The 21,126-nt window shown below is 55.0% G+C and overlaps 1 protein-coding gene across 3 annotated transcripts; it reads right to left on the bottom strand.

Moving 5' to 3' along the window:
- Positions 1 to 295: 295 nt before the first annotated feature.
- On the bottom strand, positions 296 to 19,822 carry Pdgfb (platelet derived growth factor subunit B). Of its 3 annotated transcripts, none has more exons than XM_021183695.3 (7): positions 18,771 to 19,822; positions 10,014 to 10,113; positions 7,868 to 7,957; positions 6,081 to 6,286; positions 4,751 to 4,895; positions 1,966 to 2,114; positions 296 to 1,662 (listed from the first exon to the last, which is right to left on the bottom strand). In XM_021183695.3, exons 1-6 carry the CDS (start codon positions 18,831 to 18,833, stop codon positions 1,990 to 1,992), a joined length of 729 nt encoding a protein of 242 aa, XP_021039354.1. In that variant the 5' UTR covers positions 18,834 to 19,822; the 3' UTR covers positions 296 to 1,662; positions 1,966 to 1,989. The 3 variants fall into 3 exon arrangements, with proteins under 3 accessions (XP_021039354.1, XP_085687524.1, XP_029325895.1); XM_085831398.1 differs by lacking the exon at positions 18,771 to 19,822 and adding an exon at positions 17,703 to 17,805 and having other exon boundaries at positions 297 to 1,662; XM_029470035.2 differs by lacking the exon at positions 18,771 to 19,822 and adding an exon at positions 16,222 to 17,631 and having other exon boundaries at positions 297 to 1,662.
- Positions 19,823 to 21,126: the final 1,304 nt, after the last annotated feature.

Below are 21,126 nucleotides of genomic sequence, written 5' to 3'. Positions count from 1 at the left end.
TGGGGACCCTTGCTTAACAGAAACCCACATCTCTCCACAGGAGCAGGCTCAGAAGCCAGGGTGTTAGGTTCTGCTATGGGGCCAGGATCAACACTTGAGGCTTGCCCCTGGAGCCAGGCCCAATACGCACTAGCATGTGTGTATGTCTGTGTGCACATACGCATGCGCACGCAGACATGAGGATGCCCGATGGCACTTAGCCTCCCCGAGTGAAAAGAACACGTAGCAAGCTGTCGATGCATCCTGCCAATGTGGAAAGGTTAACTGTCACACCCGATGCCAACACACACAGATTCACGTGGTTTTGTTTTGTGGCTTTTTTTTTTTTACAACTTTAAATACGGAATATAAATAAACTTTACATTTAAAAAATAAAAAGAAAGCCCCCAAAAATATAATCACCAACTTTACAAACTGAAGGAAGCGGAAGGAACGGGGACGGGAAAGTGTGGGAAGGGAGGCGGGCCACGTCAATCCATCCTCCCGAGGGCTCTCTCTCCCCCACTTCCAATCTACTGGCTAGCTTCCTGGAAGGAGCCATCAGGTAGAACCGCAAAAGATCAGAGGGACACCTGTGCATCGAGGGCTGCTCCTCCCTTGGAGGTCTCCTAGTGTCCCACACCTGTCAGGAAGGGCACAGCTGAGACCCAGGAAGTGGAGGCAATGGACAGACAACAAGGTTGCTTCCCCAGTACCATGGGCTCATTCTGCGCTTCAGGCTGGGCCAGGGCACACACAGCCACTCCACAAAGGGCCTTAGTATGAATTAAACAAGGTTCCCTTCCTCAGAGGTTTGACCTACATTGGCCAGAACGTCATAATATGCAAGTTGGCCATATTTAGGGTGTGAACAGCAATCTCCACACGCAGTGCATCATGTGCGATATGCATCCCATTACAACCTTGTTCACCCTGCTTGGCTGGAGTGGAATATAACAGACAGGTCTCCTGCCCTAGGGAGGAATGATGGGCATTCAGGGCCTCAATCGGGATCCCAGCACCCCGTGGAGGAGCAGACTGAAGGGCACATGAGGAAGAAGACACAGAGTGGAGGTAGAGAAATGAACCGGAAGTGAACGTAGGGGAAGTGGAAAGAGGCCCAGGTCACAGGCACACTGCATCTCTAATCCATCAGAGAAGGCGTGTGGCCACCTGCCCAGAGGAGTTCATGTCTTATAAAATGAAAAGCCACTGTAGGATGAGGGGACAGGGAGAGATGAGTGTGTGGCAGATCTGGGTGCCATCAGAGTTCCTCCAGTCTGTGCTCCCCGCCACAGGACTGCAAGGGACCCTAGCCTGCCTGAACGTGTTCCCTACTGGCTGGCCAGTGGTCCAGGAACCAGGCAGAACATGCAGAGGTCCTCGGGCTAAGTGCCAGGCTCTGGGGCCAGTCCACAGTCCACAGTCCTCCGCAAGGCTCCTGCACACTTGTCCCAGGTTCTTGTGGTCAAGAGAAGCCAGCAGGCTGGAGTGGAGTCCTTTGCATCTGGAGCTGCAGGGCAGGCTGAGGGATCACTGCTGGTGGAGGTGGCCGGGCACGCGGGGTGAGGGAAGCACCATTGGCCGTCCGAATCAGGCATCGAGACAGACGGACGAGGGGAACAACATTATCACTCCAAGGACCCCATGGGGGCAATACAGCAAATACCATATTAAATAACCCTGTGGGCAGAGAAGAAGGATACAGGGTCAGAGGTGGCTCAAGGGTTCCCCTGGCCCCCATACCAAGGCAAGGGGCTAGGGCTCCTGCCACCATGCTGATTTCCAGCAGGTCCCAAGGCTGGGACGGCGGAGCTATGGGAAATTTGAGTGAGACAGGCACCCTGTTTCAGAGAGGTTGAGGCTCAGTTAGGCAGGAGCAAACACCTCTGCTGGCTCTCTCGGGGGGGCCGTCTAAGTCACAGCCAGGGAGTAGCTGAAAGCCAGGGAGTAGCTGAGGCTTGTTTTTTCTGGTTGGCTCCTCACCTGCCCACACTCTTGCCGACGCCCCTAGGCTCCGAGGGTCTCCTTCAGGGCCGCCTTGTCATGGGTGTGCTTAAACTTTCGGTGCTTGCCTTTGGGGGGCCGGCGGATTCGCACCGTCCGAATGGTCACCCGAGCTTGAGGCGTCTTGGCTGCTCGTAAAGAAGAAGAAGTGTTTGTCAGCATCTGATGGCAATGGAGTGTTTTCCTTGTACCTCGATGCCTGCTGGGAGGGAGCCTTGGGGACAGCTGAGGGAGAGGACAGACTTCACCAGGTCAAAGCTAATCCCTACAGCTCACCAGCTCTGGGGATGTGGCTGAGTCTTTCTATGCCTTCCTCTCTCTCTCTCTCTGGGAGTGAAGCAGGTGGACAGTCCACCTCATGGGAAGGAGAATGGATTATAAGGCAGCATGCTGGCCAAGCAGTGCCGGACCCAGGAAACTGTTTATGTGCCTGTTCCCCCCCCCTCAAGTCCTCATCTCTACTCAGAGATGGATTTTCCCACTCCCTGAAGGTGGCCTGGCCCTGGATCCCTCTACCCAACAGGAAGTCCTGTTGGCTCTGGGTACCCACCCATCTTCAGAGGACTGGCCCAGCTCTCCTTTGTGCTTCAAGCACCGTCTCACTACATGCCTGGAGAGGTCATGTGGGGACTGGGTCTTGAACCAGTGTAGCTGCCGCCTCCAGCCACAGCCAGACAGCAGAAAAATCTAGTAAGCTCTCCAAGGAGCCTGGTTCTTGCACACAACTGCAGGGTGAATGTCAGCCACAATACACCATGAGTGATGGTTTGTCACCCTGTGACCCTCTGCCTCCCATCTCTCCTACTGAGACCTATACCGCCAAGCTCTGGCTCCTCTTGCCACAAGATGAGGAGGCCACCAGACTTTCTTTGGAGCTGTGCCTGTTGTTCAAATTCCTGGGCACTCAGAGAAGCAGAATGGAGGGCTGGGCCGGCAACTTAGTCAAGGAGTCAGCCCAGATCCAAACCTGGGCTCTTCTTGGTACTGTGTGCCATGGGGCAAGGCACTTAACCACTCTGAAAAGCAGCAGCGACCTCCTACAGTTGAGACAGCGCATAAAGCAAGCAGGAACCCCAGTGAGCACCTGCAATGCCCCTGGCGCCACTACACACTCCTTTATTTCCATGGTTGGTCTTATTCATCCTACAGTGTTGGGGGAAACTGAGGCAGAGAGCTGTGTTTGAAACCCCACGATCCATCTGTGCTTCATACTGCCAGCACTTGGCTGCACTGGCAGTTCCTGGGAACCCTGGACCAGACTGACTCTAACTTCTCTTCCTCCTGGGTTCTGAGAAGCCAGGTCAGGCAGGCAGGGGCCGGCACTTCCTGGGAGCCACTGGAGAGTCCCTGGCCTCCAGCTGGTGAGGTTGGTACCTGTCTGTTCATCTCAAACTGGCTCTCTTGAGGTAGCCTCCCTTCCTTTCCCTGCAAGGAAAACTGCATTTGCATGGAAGGGAGGCTACCTCAAGAGAGCCAGTCTGAGATGAACAAAGTTTTCCTTGCAGGGTAGAGATCTGGGGGAGCCGAGATTCTCTGGGGGGATGACACCCAGCGGGGGCATGGAAACACCCCCCCCCAGAGAGCTTTTTGCCCCAAAAGGCATGTGCAGGAGGCTGGACTGAGCTAAGCCTGATCCAATTCACACAACTCACAAATGACACAGATTTGAGCCTAAGAATTCCAAAACACCAGCACTGTCCCATGCTCTACTAGAGATGAACCTGGAGGCCAGTCCCGCAATATTCTTAACTTTCCGGTTCTAACACTTAAAGAGTTCTTCCTGCGTGGGGGCTGGAAAGATGGCTCAGAGGGTGAAGAGCACTGGCTGCTCTTCCAGAGGACCCAAGTTCAATTCCCAGCACCCACATTTGGGCAGCTCCCATTTGTCTACAACTCCAAGAGCTGACACCCTCACACAGACACCAATGCACATAAAATAAAAATAAATAAGTTAGCCAGACTGCCAGGCTGAGGTTGGACTATGTGACCTGAAATCTGAGCATCTTTAGACTTCGGGTACTTCCGCTACACAGAGAAAGGAGCCTCTGAGACGTTTCCAACTCAAACTGAACTGCCTGACCCTTGCAGAATCAGACATACATTCCTCTGGTGGATGCGTGGACGTCAGACCCACTCTCCGCATCCCAGCTATATGGATGCTCAGCCTTTACTTGTGTATCTCCAGGAGATGTTGTGAGTGAAGGGGGCTGGTTGGTAGGGAGGCCAGGCACTGCAACCTCATTTAGGGCCAAGAAGAATTTAGATTGTTCTCAGTGAGATCAAAAGTCTCAAATAAATTTAACCAGAAATAATGTATTTGCTCTCCATTTAAGTCTTTTCTGTGTGGTATATGTTTAGATCTCTCTCTCTCTCTCTCTCTCTCTCTCTGTGTGTGTGTGTGTGTGTGTGTGTGAAGTCAGAGGTTGACATCAAGTCTTCCTCTATTGCTCTTCCTTCTTGTTTTCTGAGACAGGGACTCTTACTTAACCCGGAGCTAACCAACAGCTAGACTGGTCCCCTGGGATTCTCCCATCTCCACCTTCTCAGTACCAGGGTGACAGGCACAGCTATCATGCCTTGGTTTTTATATGGATGCTGGGGTTTCAGACTCAGGTCTGCATGTGTGCTCAGCAAACACTCTATCTGCTGAGCGCTCTCCCTAGCCTCCTGACCCCTATTTAGAGACCCGTCCTTTTCCCAGCTGTTATAAGGGAAAGAGGCTTGGGCTGAACCACATGGAGCAGCCCCTGGGAAGGCAGCTTACCTCGCTGTTCCCTGGATGTCCCAGGACTTCGAGTCACAGGCCGAGGGGTCACTACTGTCTCACACTTGCAGGCGAGGTGGTCCTCCAAGGTCACTGTGGCCTTCTTGAAGATGGGCTTCTTTCGCACGATCTCGATCTTTCTCACCTGGAGGACAAGAATGAGCAAAACTTCCCTGTAGAAGACATCAGTGCAGGAGCGGCCTCACGCGCCTGGCAAGTGTCCTGTGCTGGATTCTTTCCTCGAAAGCCAAAACCCAGACTCGTCTGCAGAGTGACAGCTCTGAACCAAAACAATAGTCAGGCCTTTCCCTCTGCTTTCCCATCAAAACAAGCCCTTCAACCTAGCTGACCTGGCCTCTGGCTTTGCTGTAGCAACCCCCGCCTCCCTGACCCCCCAGAGTGGGAGAAAGGCATTTCCGGGTGGAGCCTGAGTCCTGTGGGTCGCCATTCCTGGAGCACCGGCCAAGGCCAGGGACCAGAGCAGAACAGGGAGATAGTTATCTGATAGGAAGTTCGAGAGGCCTTATCTAGAAGAGAAGCTGCAAGGGGGGAGAGGCAGCTGTCAGGTGTCCATCCCTAAAGCTGGGGACAGAAGATACCATGGCAGTGGGTGGGGAAGCATGGCGTGTCATTTGTACTCTGGGTCACGGAGACAGGTCATGAATGGAAGACAGGCGGGAGACTGGGCAGAGGCCACAGGCAGAGGGCAGAGAAAGACAGCATGGCCACACAGCCAGTGCACTGGGTGGGCTGGTTTTGAGCTTTGTGCTATGTGCCCAGGGGAAGCTGAAGTAGGGAGGCTGAGTCAGCGTACAGAGACCTGTCTACCTGAGTTAGAAGACAGCTGCGCCTCCTGGGCCTCTGGGTCACTGCTTCAGAATAGCATCTCTCCAAAAAGGACCGAGCTAGCCATAGAGCTGGACCATTTGCCAATGGGGCCCCTGATTCCTATAGTGGACACTCTGTGCCACCTTTGCTAAGCTTGCACAAAGCTTGCCAAAGAAACCGATGAAGTCCCAAAATGTAGGAGCCCTTGAGTATGATGAAGAATTGAGGGGACCTGGGCAGCTTAAAGACAGGGGCACTGTGTCCCTGTAGAGCAGGTGACATTGGTCCATTACTTAGCAGCTCAACCAAGTCACATCCTGGGCTTCATCTAACTTTTTCAGTGACTACGGTTTGAGACATCTTGGAGAAAGCGTCCCAGAAGCATCCCCCAAGCATCCCTCTCTGGAAGGAGCCATGAAGAACCAGCCAAGTTCTGCAACCCACAGAAGCTGCTCAGACGCTGGGGCAGGGCCAGACCCGGGATGGGGCAGATTCTGCGCACCTGCACCGGCCGCATCTGCACCTGCGAGGCCCGGCATTGCACATTGCGGTTATTGCAGCAGCCGGAGCAGCGCTGCACCTCCACGCAGGGTGGCCACACCAGGAAGTTGGCGTTGGTGCGATCGATGAGGTTCCGCGAGATCTGGAACACCTCTGTGCGCGTCTTGCACTCGGCAATTACGGCAGGCTCTGCTGCTGCCAGGGACCCTGGAGGGAAGAGGCCTGTCAGGAACAGACTGACTTCTTTGGAACCTCCCCCATCCACAGACAGGCCCAAATTTGGGTAGGTGGACGAACTACCCTGAGCCTCAGTTGATCCCAATAGAAAACAAGGACAGCGAGATCTACCCCTAAGAAACACAGCCAAGAGCCGGGCGTGGTGGCCCACGCCTTTAATCCCAGCACTTGGGAGGCAGAGGCAGGCGGATTTCTGAGTTCGAGGCCAGCCTGGTCTACAAAGTGAGTTCCAGGACAGCCAGAGCTATACAGAGAAACCCTGTCTCGAAAAACCAAAAAAAAAAAAAAAAAAAAAAAAGAAACACAGCCAAGATCAGGTTAGATCATGTGACTTTGTAAATGTTTAGGACTTAGCTCCCAATGGTTCAGTCACACAGCTGTGTGATTGTCCTGTGTCTTTCTGCACTGTTACTTTCCTGGCTTAGATTGGTCTTTTATTGTTTTTGTTTGTTTTTTGTTTTGTTTTTTTTCATTCCAAACAGGGTTTCTCTGTGTAGCCCTGGCTGTCCTGGAACTTACTCTGTAGACCAGGCTGGCTTGCCTCCTAAGTGCTGGGATTAAAGGCGTGCTGGGTGGACTAGTATAGTCTTTTTTTTTTTTTTTTTTTAACTTCTCTTGAAATGTTTTAAGTACATTGGTGTTTTGCCTACATGTGTAAGGGAGTCAGAAACGTGGAAGAGGAGTTACAGACAGTCGTGTGCTGTCATGGAAACAGAACCCAGGCCTCTGGAAGAGCAGCCAGTGCTCCTATCCTCTAAGCCATCTCTCCAGCCCCACTAGTCTGTTCGTATGTAGCCCTTTCCTTCAGAGCCTAATCGACGAAATGGGATTAACAACAGAGCTATTGGGTCAGCAAGTGGTCAGGCACCCACAGGGAATGGCTCACAGGTGGAGAAGTAGACCTGGAGACCCAGAGGCTCTTCCAGCCACATCTCCAGTGACCGGGAAACTGTACGTGGCCACCTGCTTCACCCTGGAAGTCTTCACTAGGACTGACAGATGTACTCGGCTGGTCTCTGCTAAGGAGCAATCTGTAGAACCTGCTGGGTTCTGCATTAGGCCAAAGTGGAGTCATGGGCCTGTAGTGGACAGAGGGGACTCCCCCACCCCCGCCTGAGAAGACCTTGGTTTCCATTTCGACAAGCAAGCCCTATGACCTCAGTCCTTCCATTCCAGTTTCTCCACCCTGGTTTCCAGGCCTGTGGAGTGGGGTTAGCCACATCTATTCCAAGGCTGCAGAGATGTAGTGAGTATAGAACCGGAGGTAGGCAAGGCGGATCTCTACATTCCAGACCAATCTAGTTAACACAGCCAAGGCTATGGAGTAAAACCCTGTTTCAAAGCCAGGAACACCAAACCACTATTTTAAAAGCACAACATGGGGGGAGAGGGCATAGTAGCTCAACCTCAAAGACAGCTACACCCCTCATGGAGCCCAAACAGTGGGGAATGGATTTTGGAGGTAGTGTCCAATCCAGGATGGTCGTATGCCCTAGTTTTTCTTCCCTGGATCCCACCTGTGACGGACAGCTACCGGATCCTCAGTTTTACCTAGGCTCCTCCTCCCTCGAGATGAGCTTTCCAACTCGACTCCGGAGTGTGCTCGGGTCATGTTCAAGTCCAGCTCAGCCCCATCTTCATCTGCAGGGGAAAGCATAGTCAGACGTGCTGTGCTGGCCCAGGTCAAGGATGGCTTCTCTACACCAAGGTCCCACCCTTAGCATCCTCTAAACCTGAGGTTCCTGGCTCTGAATAGGCGACCTGGCTCTCAAAGCCTTGAGCAGCCCTATGGCTAGTGGGACTGGCAGGGGGGGGGGGGCTAACTATATCTTTGAGAGCCTCCAGCCTCCCTCTGTGTTTTTAGCCCCATTTTTGGCCAGAACTTCATGTTAATGAAGTTAAAAATAACCCTTCCCCTCTGCTACTGTCAGAGAGCCCTCCTCAGCCTCCAGGGTGGAGCAGGGACCCAGAGCACTGGAGGCCAGTTCTCAGTGCCCTCTAAAACGTTCCCATAGGAAGTGCTGAATGGGGAAATTCCCAGAATCCCCTTGGGGCCAGCAGCCCAGCAGCCCAACACAGCCTTCTGGAGCCTTGACAATGGTCCTACTGGTCTGGAGAAAAAGGGTGGAGAGGGAAGGGGGTGGGAGGGCCCGCATCAGCCACACTAGGTTGGCATTCCTTGGCATTCATCCTGGGCTTCTCTGCCTCTTCCTGTCAGTAGCCACAGCTCCCTTCTCTAAGCTGAAGTCCTTTCCTCTTAGTGCTACCAGCTTCCTTGGTGACATCTCCATGCCACACTTACACTGCCCCGAGACACTGGCCAGGGCTGGCTACTATTAGGGTGACCAGAAGGCCTTGAACTTGATCTTGAAGATGGAGAGCCAGCCCCCTTTGTCTCTTGGTGGTGAAGGACAGCAAAGGAATTGCTGGATATGAGCTTCTGCCATCTCCTTATGGTGCCCTGGGGTTCCTAGATCTCTCCCAGCCCACTAGTCCCCTCCAAGGTAAAGACTTCTGCCAGCTGCCACCCCATCTCTCAGATCCAGGGGATCCTGTTTGAAGAAAATCCTGCAGATCACCACTGACAGACTGGTCTGTTTCTGTCCAGCCCCACGGTGTTGACCATGTCAGCCTGTCTGTCTGTCCCTTATTCTCTTCCTTTCTCTCTGCCATCTCTGGAATGTCCCGGGTAGGGAGGAGATGGGGAGAGATGTGCTTTGTGGAAAGGTTAAGTTGATTAGGAAAAAATAAGCCACAGGGTTGCCTCGAAACAGGCCTGCTATTGAAAACCCGAACATCCAAGATCCCGACCCCCACCAGGGGTGTGGAGGGGCAGCCTGCAATGGGCGGCAGAGCGCCTTGGAAAGAAACAGCAAGAAAGCTAAATTTGGAAGTTGCCCCATTGTGTGGCCAGAGTTGGCCAGCCGGGCACGGGTGGGAGACATCGGGTGGGGGCCCTGGTGAACAATAGGTGGGCCCAGCTGGGGCCCCCTCCTGCCTGCCTTACCACCCCCAGCCCTGGCGGTATTGAAAGGGCCCGGGAATGCTTTTGAGAAGAAGCCAGGGGCCCAACGGAGAGAGGAAACAAAGGCAGGAAATGCTGTTCCCCCGTAGATAGCGTCTGGGCAAGGGTTACAAAGTGACAAAGAGACAGGACCCCAGAGGGACAAGGGCCTGCGGGTGTATGTGGGGGGTGCTGAACAGGGCTCCAGGGACCAGGCCAGAGGTTAGAATAGAATGGAATTTGCTCTGAAGACAGCATTTATAAATACATTCCCAACCCAGCCTGCCGGCCCCGCCACGTGTATGCCACCAAGCACGTGCCCATTTGCCCAGCGCACTCTTGGGCATGGGTAGGGCTGCCAGCTGATCCAAGCTAGGTGTCCCCAGGAGACCTTAGAGACCAGGCTCTGGGCCAGAGGGGCAGGGAGATAGCTCCCTACCCTCTTAAACTGTGTCTACACCTGGGTAGGTAACTCAGTGTATGTCCTCAGTACTCTGTCCCTGCCCAGTGTGCTCCAGGAACCCCACCCTGCGCACCAAACTAGAGCCACATGTGGGTGCTGTTTCTGCCCCACCCCACATCCCAGGTACCAACCAGTCTGCCTACTCTGCCCTGCCCTGGGTAGTAGGTGTGGCCACTAGGATGTGCTACGGATCGGTAGAGGCCGAGGTTCTGGAGGAGGGTCCGATTTACCTACGGAGTCTCTGTGCAGCAGCAGGCGCTGAAGATCATCAAAGGAGCGGATGGAGTGGTCGCTCAGCATTTCATACAGTTCCTCAGGAATGGGATCCCCCTGTCGGTCAGACACCAGGAACTGCGTGAACTGGGGCGAAGGTTCACCGTGGCTCTCTTACCAACCACGTGCTTTCTCTTGCACGAAGTTCCTACAAGCCACCCCCATCCCCCGCCATCCCCAACAAATAGTAAGCCTAAGTAAGGGTTGGACAGGCGAGATCCAAGGCTGAACCAGGAGCACTGAGGACCCAGGGCCTGAATAGCTCAGAGCATGCTGGGACACTCAACCCTAGCCCTCCATGGTATCCCGGCGTGTGCCCGGCTCCACTGGCTTGTCTACATTTGTCTCCCCCGTAAGATCACAGGGCCTGGAGAAATTCCAACAATCTCAATTCTCTCTACAGTTCCCTCCACACCTGGTAGCTACAATTTATTCACAGGGGCGTGCGCGAGCGCAAGGGCGAGCATACACACACACTGACCTAATTATTGCCACATCACAGATTAAGAAAAAAAAAAAAAAAGGCAGAGACTCAAACAGGTAACAACATCCTTTGTCCAGGGCCCCCAAACCAGTGTGAGCAGAGGCTTCACACAATGACAGTGAAGTGTGGACTCCAGCCCCCAGCCCGAAAGGTGCTTTAAAATGCTTGCTGAGCTGTGTGGTCTCAGAAGGCCATGTATCCCAGTGCTACTGACAGAACCTGCCAGAAAGGAAGTCGGGGAATCCTCAGGCCCAACCGGCAAGCCTGAGAGCTCACCCATGCCCCGTGCCCAACCAAACTATTTTTAGAGCCCCTCTGGCCTGTCACCAAACACTTGAAACTTAGTTAGAACCTTAACAGGCCCCACTACGAGCCAGCTTCCTCCAGGGAAACCGCAGGTCCCACAATCACACGCATACAGCTGGAATATCCCCACAGTCACAGGAGTCTCAAGGGCCGGGTGCCAAGATCCCCAAGGGAAAGGTGAGGGCAGAGGGGACTGGGAAATGTCCTAGCAGTAAGGGGCAAAGGAAAGTTGCAAGATATCATACCATGCCACACACACACATACACACACACACACACATACACACGGCTTGTGACAAGACCATGCAGCCTGAGAGAAGCTCTGAGAGGACTAAACCACCCTGTGCCTCAGTTTCCTAGGACTGAGAGGGGGAAGAAGCCAAACCTACGTTCACAGAACTAGCTGGGACTGGAGCTTTGAGTTACTGAGCACAGGTGTGTGTGTGTGTGTGTTTGGGGGACTGGGGTACTGGGGTACTGAGGTGGAATAGAGACTCCTGCCCTGGCCAGCTGCTGGCAGGGAGGGATTGCCTCAAAAGCTACTACATGTCTCAGACAATTGTTGAGAGCCAGGTGCATGGCGCCCAGGAGCCCGCTTGTAGTCCCGAGCTATTCTAGAGGCTGAGGCAGGAAGGTCTTTTGTTTGTGGGTTGGCCTGGTTTTAGGTCAACCTGATCCAAGTTAGAGTCAATTGTGAAGAGGGAATCTCAACTAAGAAAATGCCTCGCCGGGCGTGGTGGCGCGCGCCTTTAATCCCAGCACTCGGGAGGCAGAGGCAGGCGGATTTCTGAGTTCAAGGCCAGCCTGGTCTATAGCATGAGTTCCAGGACAGCCAGGGCTATACAGAGAAACCCTGTCTCGAAAAAACTAAAAAAAAAAAAAAGAAAAAAAAGAAAATGCCTCCATCAGATTGGTCTGTGTGCAAGCCTGGGGTATATTTTCTTGATTCATTGATTGACTGACTGACTGACTGACTGACTAATGTGAGAAGACCCAGATCACCAGGGGTGGTACCATTCCTGGGCTGGTGGACCCGGGAGCTATAAGAAAACAGGCTGTCACACCGTGAGAAGCAAACAAATAAGTAACTCTCCCTCATGGCCTGTACTTCAGTTCCTGCTTCCAGGTTCCTGTCCTGCCTTCCCTCACTGATGATGGCCCATGGTGTAGAACTGTAAATTAAAATAGAACCTTCCCTCCATAAGTTGCTTTTGGCCATGGTGTTTTATCACAGCAACAGAAGAATCTAAGACAGTTTGGTTTTGCTTTTTTTGAGACATGGTCTTACGTTGCCCTGGCTGGCTGGCCTGGAACTTGATACAGACCAGGAAAGCCTTGAACTCAAGGATCTGACTCCCTCTACTACCGCGTGCTGAGATTAAAAACGTGAACCACCGTGCAGAGCAGGGAGCTCTTCTGAGTCCAGAGGTTCCAGGCTAGCCGGGCACCTCAGTGTCACCAAAAAAACCAAAACGAGACAAAACACTTCGGACATTTGTCTAATGTTTAGGAAAAACTCTGTAGCGGTTCAGTCATGCCCACCTCTGTTCCCCCAAGCCAACCTAGGAACTAGAAGAGACAGGCTGGGGGCTGAGGGGGACGCCTTGAAATCTGGCTCCCGAGACCTCACTCAGCACCAAGGTTACTTTGTTCAGTCATGGAGTTTATAAACCTGCTTGGTATCCTAGGGATGTCAGAGGTTTGACGGACAGGCTAGGGAGCAGGGCAGGCACTTGGTGTCTATAGTGTCTATGGCAGCTTCACGGTTGGGCAGAGATATGCAGGACAGATGGCCAGAAGCTGGGCTGGAGAAAGAAGGCCACTCGCCCCGAGTTTTATCCAACTTAGAATGGTATTCAAGAGATTTAGATTCCATGCCTCACACCGCTACCCTCTGCTGTGTGACCTCTAGCTGGCCACTGCCTCTCTCTGGTCTGACCTCTTATCTACGAATTGAGTTAGAAAACATTTAACTCCATTCTAATTCTGCCTGAGGTTGACCGAAGATCACCAGAGCCAGGCTGTGTAAGGTGGCTTGCTTGCCCCAAGGGATGAGAAGTGTATGTGGAGGGATAGCTGGAGCTGCCAGTAAAGTAGAACATACTGAGCCCAGGACAGACCTAGCAGACACCCCAATCCTCAGCCCACTTACCCCCAGAGGCTGAGTGGGGAAAGACCCCAGGTAGAGACTGTAGAGGTGGGAAAAACACTCAGCTGGTGCTCAATAAATATTGGTAAAATATGTGAAGGGCTGCCTCTTGCTCTGCAGGCTCGCTCAGGTATGATCCCTTCTGCCAACATTATCATTAGTCCCATCTTCCAGATGGAAAAACGGAGCCTTAGAGAAATTAATACACGGACACAAGGCTAGATGACTAGCCAGTGGCAGAGTGGACCCCTTCCAAGCCGTAACAGACCTAACCTCTCCTGGCCCTCTCCGGGGACAGTTCAAGCATGCCTCCTCTCTGTCCTGATATCATTAGTCCCAGCATCATTTGAGACCCCTGTGGCTTCTCTGCCCCATCTTGTTTTACAGCAAGTCTCAATTACATTGATGGCACTCTCAGGGTACACTGACACCATCTGAAGACATTTTTAGTTGTCAAGTCTAGGGACAGGCTGCTGGCACCGCGGGTGGAGGCAGAGGTGCTATTCACCATCCCACAGAACATAGGATGTCACACAGGCTACAGTATCACTGGTCCCAAATACTCCCAGAGTCAGAAGTGAGAGACCCACAACAGACAAAAAGCCAGGGCTCCCTGTGTGGGGAGAACCAGGGTGCTCAGAATGAACCCTACCATAAATACCTTACTTTCAGCCGGACATAATAGCACAGACATTTAATCCCAGCTACTTGGAAGGATGGGGCAGAAGGATTTAAGTTCAAGGCCAGCCTGGGAAATTTAGCAGTGCCCCATTATAAGATAAAAACAAAGGAAAGAAAAGACTTGAGGGTGTAGCTCAGAGGCAGAGCTACTGCCTAGCAAGGGTGAAGTCCTGGGTTCGGTCCCCAGCACCACTAAAAGGGACACAAAGGGATTCTTATTTGTCCTTTAAATGGGGTTAACCCCAGCTGGTCATGAGGATCCTGTAACAGTGCCCAGCAGAGCAGTCCCAAATAAAAGGCACTTCACCAGCAGGCGGATTTCTGAGTTTGAGGCCAGCCTGGTCTACAAAGTGAGTTCCAGGACAGCCAGGGCTACACAGAGAAACCCTGTCTTGGAAAAACCAAAAAAAAAAAAAAAAAAAGAAAAGAAAAGAAAAAGAAAGAAAGAAAAAGAAAAGGCACTTCACCAGCTGAGCAATTTTTTCATGTGTTTCCTACGAGGACAGCAAATGACAGCGTCCTGGACCAGATGCTCTGAACATTTCCAAGGATGGTGACAGGTGGGTGGAGAGCTGCTGTCCCCCTTGGGTGTGACTTTGCACGATCCCCCACGCAGGGCCACAGGAAATGACACCTAGCCCCACACTGACACCACCAGGTGCCCTGTGGGCTGCTGGGTCTCTTCCGGGTCCCGGGGGTGTTAACAGCCAGAGGTCCACTCCAGGATGCAGTGCTCCGGAGAGACTCTCAGAAGCACCTGTTTGTAAACAGAGTCCATGTGTCTGGGTGTAACAGTCCTCCCTCTGGCCCCCAATATGGGGCTGCTGAAATCTGGTTTGTTTTTTTTTTCTGCCACAGGTTCTGGAAGCCTCAAGGTGGGCACCCATTCATAGATTACCCCCACACACAGAACAGGAAACCTGACAACCTGAAGAAGCTGCCCCAGATCTCTGGCGGGTGTGGGATGGAAGCAGGTGGGGTCAAGCCAGCCTGGCAGCCCAGAGAAACAGCCTCCTCCCTGCCCCACCCCCAGAGCCAGCTGCAGGAGGCATGAGCAAGAGGGAGGCCAGGTGAGTTACCTGCTCCCAGCCAGGCTGCCAGATCAAAAGGGCTTGAACTCCACCCTCCACCTGGGCACACACACACACACACACACACACACAGAGAGAGAGAGAGAGAGAGAGAGAGAGAGAGAGAGAGAGAGAGAGAGAGAGAGAGAGACTGACTCTTCACAGTCCCACAGCCTGCTGCCTCTGCAATGAGAGAGACGGGCTCTCTGCCCAGCACCCGGGCGTTGTCTATGGCTGGCAGAGGCAGAAGCTGACGAAGCCTCCTAGGGCCTGCCTGCTTGACTGCTTGCGTCTCGGGCCTTATTTAGATGAGATGGCAAAGACAAGCTCTATGGAGAAGCCCTCTCTGGGCACAACACAGGCGGCGTCCTTTCTCTTGCTCAGCCTCCCCCTCTTCTGCAGCCCAGCAAGAGAAACACATCGAAGCTGGAAGAGAAGGCCCTGTCCATGGGATGGGCCACCCCGTGGCCCACTGCAATCCTGTCCTCACCTCCACTCAAGAGGACCCAACTCCCTTATTATGCATAACACTAACCGAGTCCAATCTGTTCCATATTTTAGGTAAGAGAAACTGAGGCCCAGCCTGCTTCTCTTTCTGTATCTTCCCACCTCCTTTCCTCCCCGCTGACAGTCCAGGTCCCAAGATAGAAGAGTATATTCTCAGGGGGCGGGGCGGGGGCGGGGTTCTTCGGGGCCATATGCTGTTAATGAAGTACCTCAGAGCCCAGTGGTGATGACACACACCTTTAATCCTAGCACTCGGGAGACAGAGGCAGGACGATCTCAGAGTTCGAGGCCAGCCTAGTCTAAAAAGTGAGTCCCAAGACAGCCAAGTCTGCCCAGAAAAACTGTCTAAACAAACAAACAAACAAACAAATAAGGCACTGCTGGCCTGGGCCCACCCACCATCACATTCTTTTCGTACTTCTTGGTGATTATTCAGGCTATAAGCACCACACTAACACCAGGGAACCAGGCCAAAAATCTCCCTGCTGTTTGGAGTTCACGGAAGAAAGCAGGTACTAAACAGGTAAATAAACCAAAACTTAAAAAGCTGTCATAGTCAGGCAGGGTTGTGCACACCTATACCTCTAGAGGCAGTGGGCAGGAAGGACAAGGGTTCAAGCCCATCCCTGTGTCTTTGAAACCACATGAGACCCTAGAAGAAAACATAATCACAAAATGGACATCAGAAAGAGGGAGGGCATCTCGAACACCAGGCAAACACCTCGAGTTAACTCCTACACACACACACACACACTTCCTGGCTCTTGCATTAGGGCCTCCAGAATCTCTCACCTTGACTTTCACACATCTGGGCAGGGGGATTCCAGCCAAGTGGGACCCCTCCCTCCACCCGTGGACATTAGCAAGCCAGAAGGAGACGTGGTGCTTGGTAACTATTGGGGGGAGGGCCCTCTACTCCTTCCCGGCAGAAGGGTGCTGAGGCAGACAAATAGTCACATGACAGTCACCTTCTGGGAAGCCAGCTCAGCTGATGGAGACGGGCCTCGGCAGCCTGTTCAGATTCTCCTCCAGTACTGCCTCAATCCTACCAGCCTGTTCCCAATGCTTAAAGCTTCCATGTAAAATACAGCCAACTACAGGGTCACCCAGAGAGGCCAGTCCTCCTTGTGTCTCCCTACACTGGTTATTTGGAGCTTGCCTGGGCTGGTCTTCACGGGGACATGTCCCCATGATTTCAGTCTAATACCCCCAAGCTTATCGGGAAAACCTTGAACAATTGCAAAACACAGTGTAATTAGGGTTCCAGTAGTCCATGAAGGGACAAGGCTGAATTTCTGAGCAGCAGCCTCAACCCTAAATGTAAATGCTCATGCAACTGGCTGGAGTGCTGCTGGAGGAAGCTGGAATGGTAAGAGAAACCTCATCCAGATGTTACATATCCAGCAGTGCCCATAAGCAGGGCTCCATACTCCTACCAGGATTAACCAAGTAAGGGAGGTTGTGGGTGACACACTCAGCAGGTAGGTGGCGTCCCTCTGTCTTGATGATCAAATGGCTACTCGTTGCATGGCTATCCTGCACTCCAGGGTCTCCAGGGTCACACCAACATCACACCACGTGGGGTGGTTGAAAAGCCATTATAGAGGGGTAAAATTTGAGGGGTTGCTAAGCTACTCTAAACAGGCCAAAATGCGTGCTGTGGAGTCCAGATCAGGATCTGGGGTTGTCCCTCCCTTCTCAGAACCCCCAGGAAGGAAATGGGGTGGCTACAGAGGCGGTGGAGTGCCAGGGCGCACTGAGGGCCCACCTGTTGCGTGGGGGCGGGCACCTGGCGCTGAGTGTACAGAGGGACTGTGCGTGCCTGTGTGCGTGCGTGGGTGTGTGAGCGCACGTGTACTCGGGCCGCGTGCGCGTGTGTCCCGCGTGTGCACGGGCGTGGCGGCGGGCGCGCGACCTGGCCGCCTTAGTGCGTGCCCGTCGCTCTGCGCGCCCGCCCGCGGGAGCGGAGCATCGCCTCCGGCCAGGAGTGTGCATGCGTGGGGTGAGTGAGCGAGTCGGGGGCCGGGCGGGGTGGGCTGCAGAGAGCAGCCGCGGGGTGCCGCGGTTCTCAGGACGCCCTGGCACCGGGCCAGCCTCCAGGTCCCCGCGGCGAGGCGGCAGCTGGGGCCTCCTGGCGTCCCCCTCCCCAACAGCTGGCCGCGGCCCGGGGGGCTGCTAACGAGGAGGGGAGGGGGTACCGCGAGCGGCCTGCAGCGGCCCGGCCAAGCCCAGCTTGCTCTCTTTCGGGCTCCGGCCACGGGGGGCAGCCGCGGAAGGGCGGGGCCCCCAGGGCGGGCGGCCGGCGGCCCTCGAGGAGCCCCAAGAACAAAAGGAGACGGCGACGGCTCCTTCGTGGTCAAAACAACCTGCTCTGGCTGCGGCCCAAGGTCGGGCTGCGGCCTCGGAGCCCTCCGCCTTAACCCCTTCCCTGCCGCCTCCTGTCTCCTACGCTTGGCCTCAGGCGATCCGGCTGGCCCGGCGAGCAGTCGACTAGGTGTAGAGTCTAGACCTCCGCAGGAGAAGGCGGGACAGGACTCGGGCAATCCGCTCTCCTGGCCCTAGCCTCGCTCCGGCTCGCGCCTCCTCCTGCCCCGCCCCCTTCCCACCTGGATTCCCGGTAGACTTGCCAACTCACTGCTACGTGAGGCTGGGAGGGGTAGGGGCACTGATCCGACCTGATCGTTCCCGCAGACGTTTCCATACCCGACCGCCCTTGCAGCTAGGCTTCTGCAGGCGTGCGCTCCGCACCCTGCTTGCGGGGAAGAGAGGTGCTTCCTCTCGTAGGGTGCCGGCGCAGGTACTGCTGGGCCTCAGACACACACCGCCCCGGGGGCTAGATTCCTTCAGACCAACCCCCCCACCCCCCCGCGCCCCACCTCCAGTCCTGTCTCTACTCCAAGCGTCTGAACCTACCGTCTGTCTGTCTGCCTGTCTCTCTAGTGTCTCTCTCTTTCTCTGGGCCCCTTGCGCCAAGATACAAGGTGCTTTTGGATCGTCCAGCATGACCCCAAGGTGCCCACTCTAGACCAGTGCAGAAGCTAGGGTGGGACCAAAACCCTCGCCTAAGATCTCTGGATACCCTGAGTTCGAAGGCGCACAGCACACTTCTAGGGCAGGCCGGGTCCTGGGCAGAACCAAAGCCCAGGCTGGTTCTGAGGTGGACACAGGAGGTCTCGATGCTTTAGACACCCTAGATATCACCTCACCTTTCCCCCTTAACCGGGAAGCTTAAGATCTCTAGCTCCTGAGGCAGGAGGCAGGGCAGCACACACCTTCTAGGACGCTAAAAGCTTTAGGGATCTAGATTGGTCCACTGGAAAGAAACCCACCGCTGCCTCCTCCCCAGGAGCCCAGCACCCCGGACCTGGCCTCCCAGCCCTTGGGGCCACCAGTGCCCGGCGCCTGACTCACGCGCTGCAAGGCTCCAAAGTTCACTGCAGGGAGAGGAGGGGGCGGCCAGGCGTGGGGGCTGGGGCAACCAGGGAAGGATCCAGCCCCAGCCGCCGTCGCAACTCACCTCAGCGCTGACCAGACGCAGGTAGCAGCAGAGAGGAAGGAAGAGCGCCCAGCAGCGATTCATGCCGACTCCGGGCCCGGCCCCGCGGGGCCCCGGACGCGTAGACGGAGCGCGCCGCCCCCGCGGCCAGGGTGGGGGGCTGGGGAGGAGGGTGGGCTCCGCTCGGGTCCCCCGCGATCAGGCGCTCAGGCCGCTGCAGCCGCCGCCGCGGCTCACCCGCATGGCCCCTGGGCGCCGCCGCCCCCGGCCCCGGCTCCGTCGCTGGGGGGCTGGGGAGGACCTGGACAAGGGACCTGGGTCCAAAGCCGCTACCTGGGCGGATCCCGAGCCCACGCGAGCATCCACGGTCTGGGGGCTGCGTCGCGAACCAGCCAAGGCGTCTAGCCGTGTGGGGGCGCGCAGGGGACTCCAACCTCAGAGAGGAAAAGGAACACGGCAGCCGATGGTTCGTCTTCACTCGCCCGCTAAAGGCGTGTTCCTCTGCCTGCTGGCTTAGCTTTTTTGCAACATTTTCTGGAACGGACCCCCAGATCAGAAAGCGCAGAGCTGGGGACCTCCAAGCCCAAGTCTCAAAAAAAAAAAACTTTTTCCAAAGTTGGCTTTGCAGCGGCGGCCCGAACACCCGGGCAGGGAGAGGTGCAAACTCCCGCCCGGGCCGGGTGGCGGGGCGGGAGCGTGTGCGCCCTGGCGCAGGGCCCAAGCGGCGGGCACGGCTACTCCGAGAGCGCGGCGCGCCCACTGCGCGCTGGGTTGGTCTGGGCCGACAGGTGGACGCGGCTCGGGTCAGTCTGTCTATCTACCCACTCGCTCGCCACTCTGGGCGTCCTCTGCGGGTTTCGAGCTGCGGCTGCTCCGGCTTTCTTGTTGCAACGAAGCTAGAGGGTGGGCTTTTTTTTTCCTCCTTTCCCTTTTGCGCGTGTGTGTATGTGTGTGTGCGCAAAATATCCCTCTGGAGAAAGATGGGCGCTGGCGGCCGGAGGGAAGCCCTCAGGGAGGCAGCGGGGGAGGCAGGCAGGCTGCTCCCGGCTGCAGGAGAAGTTGCCACCCTTCAGCTGTTCCGGCCTTTATAAAGGAGAAGGGAGAGTGCAAGAGGTGGGTGGAGACAGCCTTTCCTCTCCTGGCCCGGAGTCAGCGCCGGGAGGGGGCAGGAACCAAGGGAGGTCCTCAGGCAAAGACTGCTGCTTGAGGGGTCTCTGAGAACTACGCAGCCCCTGTGACTGTGAATCTAGCCTTCTGGCAGGAACTGAAGGTGAACTGCGGCCCCACCCATTAGCACAGTGTTTAGGGACCTGTCTGCAGGGCCAGGACCAAGACCAGGAGTGTGGCCCTTGAACCCCAGAACCAGACATCTGCAGCCTGGCAGCTTAGATTCCATTGAGTCTAATTGAATAGCTGGGTCACCTTGGGCAAGTCACTTTCCTTCTGTGATTCACCCTACATTCTCTAAGTGGGGGACGAAGTGTGTGGATTAAATGTCAGAATGATCAGAAAACATCCAGCCACACACCAGCCCCAAGGTTGAAGCTCTAAACCCACAGCCAGCGGGAACCCTTCAGCTACAAACTGGGTCTGCCTCTCCTTTTTTGTCGCCTGGCACACAGCATGCGCTGCCATGCCAGCATAGGCTGAATTTGAGTCTGTTGAACTGCAAAGTCACACAACCCACCCCACCCCCAGCCCTGCAGCATCCTCCCAGGGCTACCACCAAGTCACCAGGGTGTTTACTACCCCTCTCTGCCCCCACCTCCAGTTCCAGGCCCAGAGGCTACCCACCCACACCAGCACTCTCACAGTTAACGCCTTCCACCCCCAGCTCAGGGAACTGCTGTGTCCCTGCCTTCGGCAGTCACACTGTCACAGTGACACAGTCACACGCAAGCACGCTTGCCAGCCCAGCACCCACCACAAGACCGGCAGGCTCACTGCAGTGCCTCCTGCCTTTAGGGCACCTTGCCCTCAGCCACTTCTACTGCCTGTCATCGCCACTTGGTCTGTAACCCCCATATCCACTGAATGGTGCTGTTGCCTCTCATGGCCCTGGATGAGGTGGTACTGATAAGGAAGAACCTCTCAGGCCTCTTTACAAGTGGCTCCAGGTACCCCATTTTTCCAAATGACTAGCAGAGTGGCCCAGTAGCTGGGAGGTAGCCTGGAGCAGGTGACCTCTAGGTAGGTTAAGCTCACCAATGGTACCTTGATTTCCTCTTCTGTAACTCGGAGACATAACTGGAGGAAAAGAGGAATTGCAGAGGAGCGTGGGAAAATGAGAGGGGGCTGGCAATGTTTGCCATCTCTGTGAAAGTGGGCTCCATAGGTTGGGTTGGGGGTCTGGGGAGACCCCCATTTGGTAAAATGC

Source organism: Mus caroli, unplaced genomic scaffold, assembly GCF_978045245.1.
Source record: "Mus caroli unplaced genomic scaffold, Mus_caroli_1 scaffold_16, whole genome shotgun sequence".
In the NCBI taxonomy this organism is placed as follows: domain Eukaryota; kingdom Metazoa; phylum Chordata; class Mammalia; order Rodentia; family Muridae; genus Mus; species Mus caroli.
Note: the sequence above shows the minus strand (reverse complement) of the source record. Positions and strands in the feature narration are given on the sequence as shown.

Bases quoted from the DNA above. Each gene is read 5' to 3' on its own strand.
- Pdgfb (XM_021183695.3), bottom strand. From the start codon at position 18,833: ATGAATCGCTGCTGGGCGCTCTTCCTTCCTCTCTGCTGCTACCTGCGT. The intron at 6,287-7,867 runs GTAAAACTGAGG...TCTTCCCTCCAG, and splicing joins TCGAGGGAGGAGGAGCCTAG to GGTCCCTGGCAGCAGCAGAG. The intron at 2,115-4,750 runs GTAAGCTGCCTT...CTTTACGAGCAG, and splicing joins GACATCCAGGGAACAGCGAG to CCAAGACGCCTCAAGCTCGG.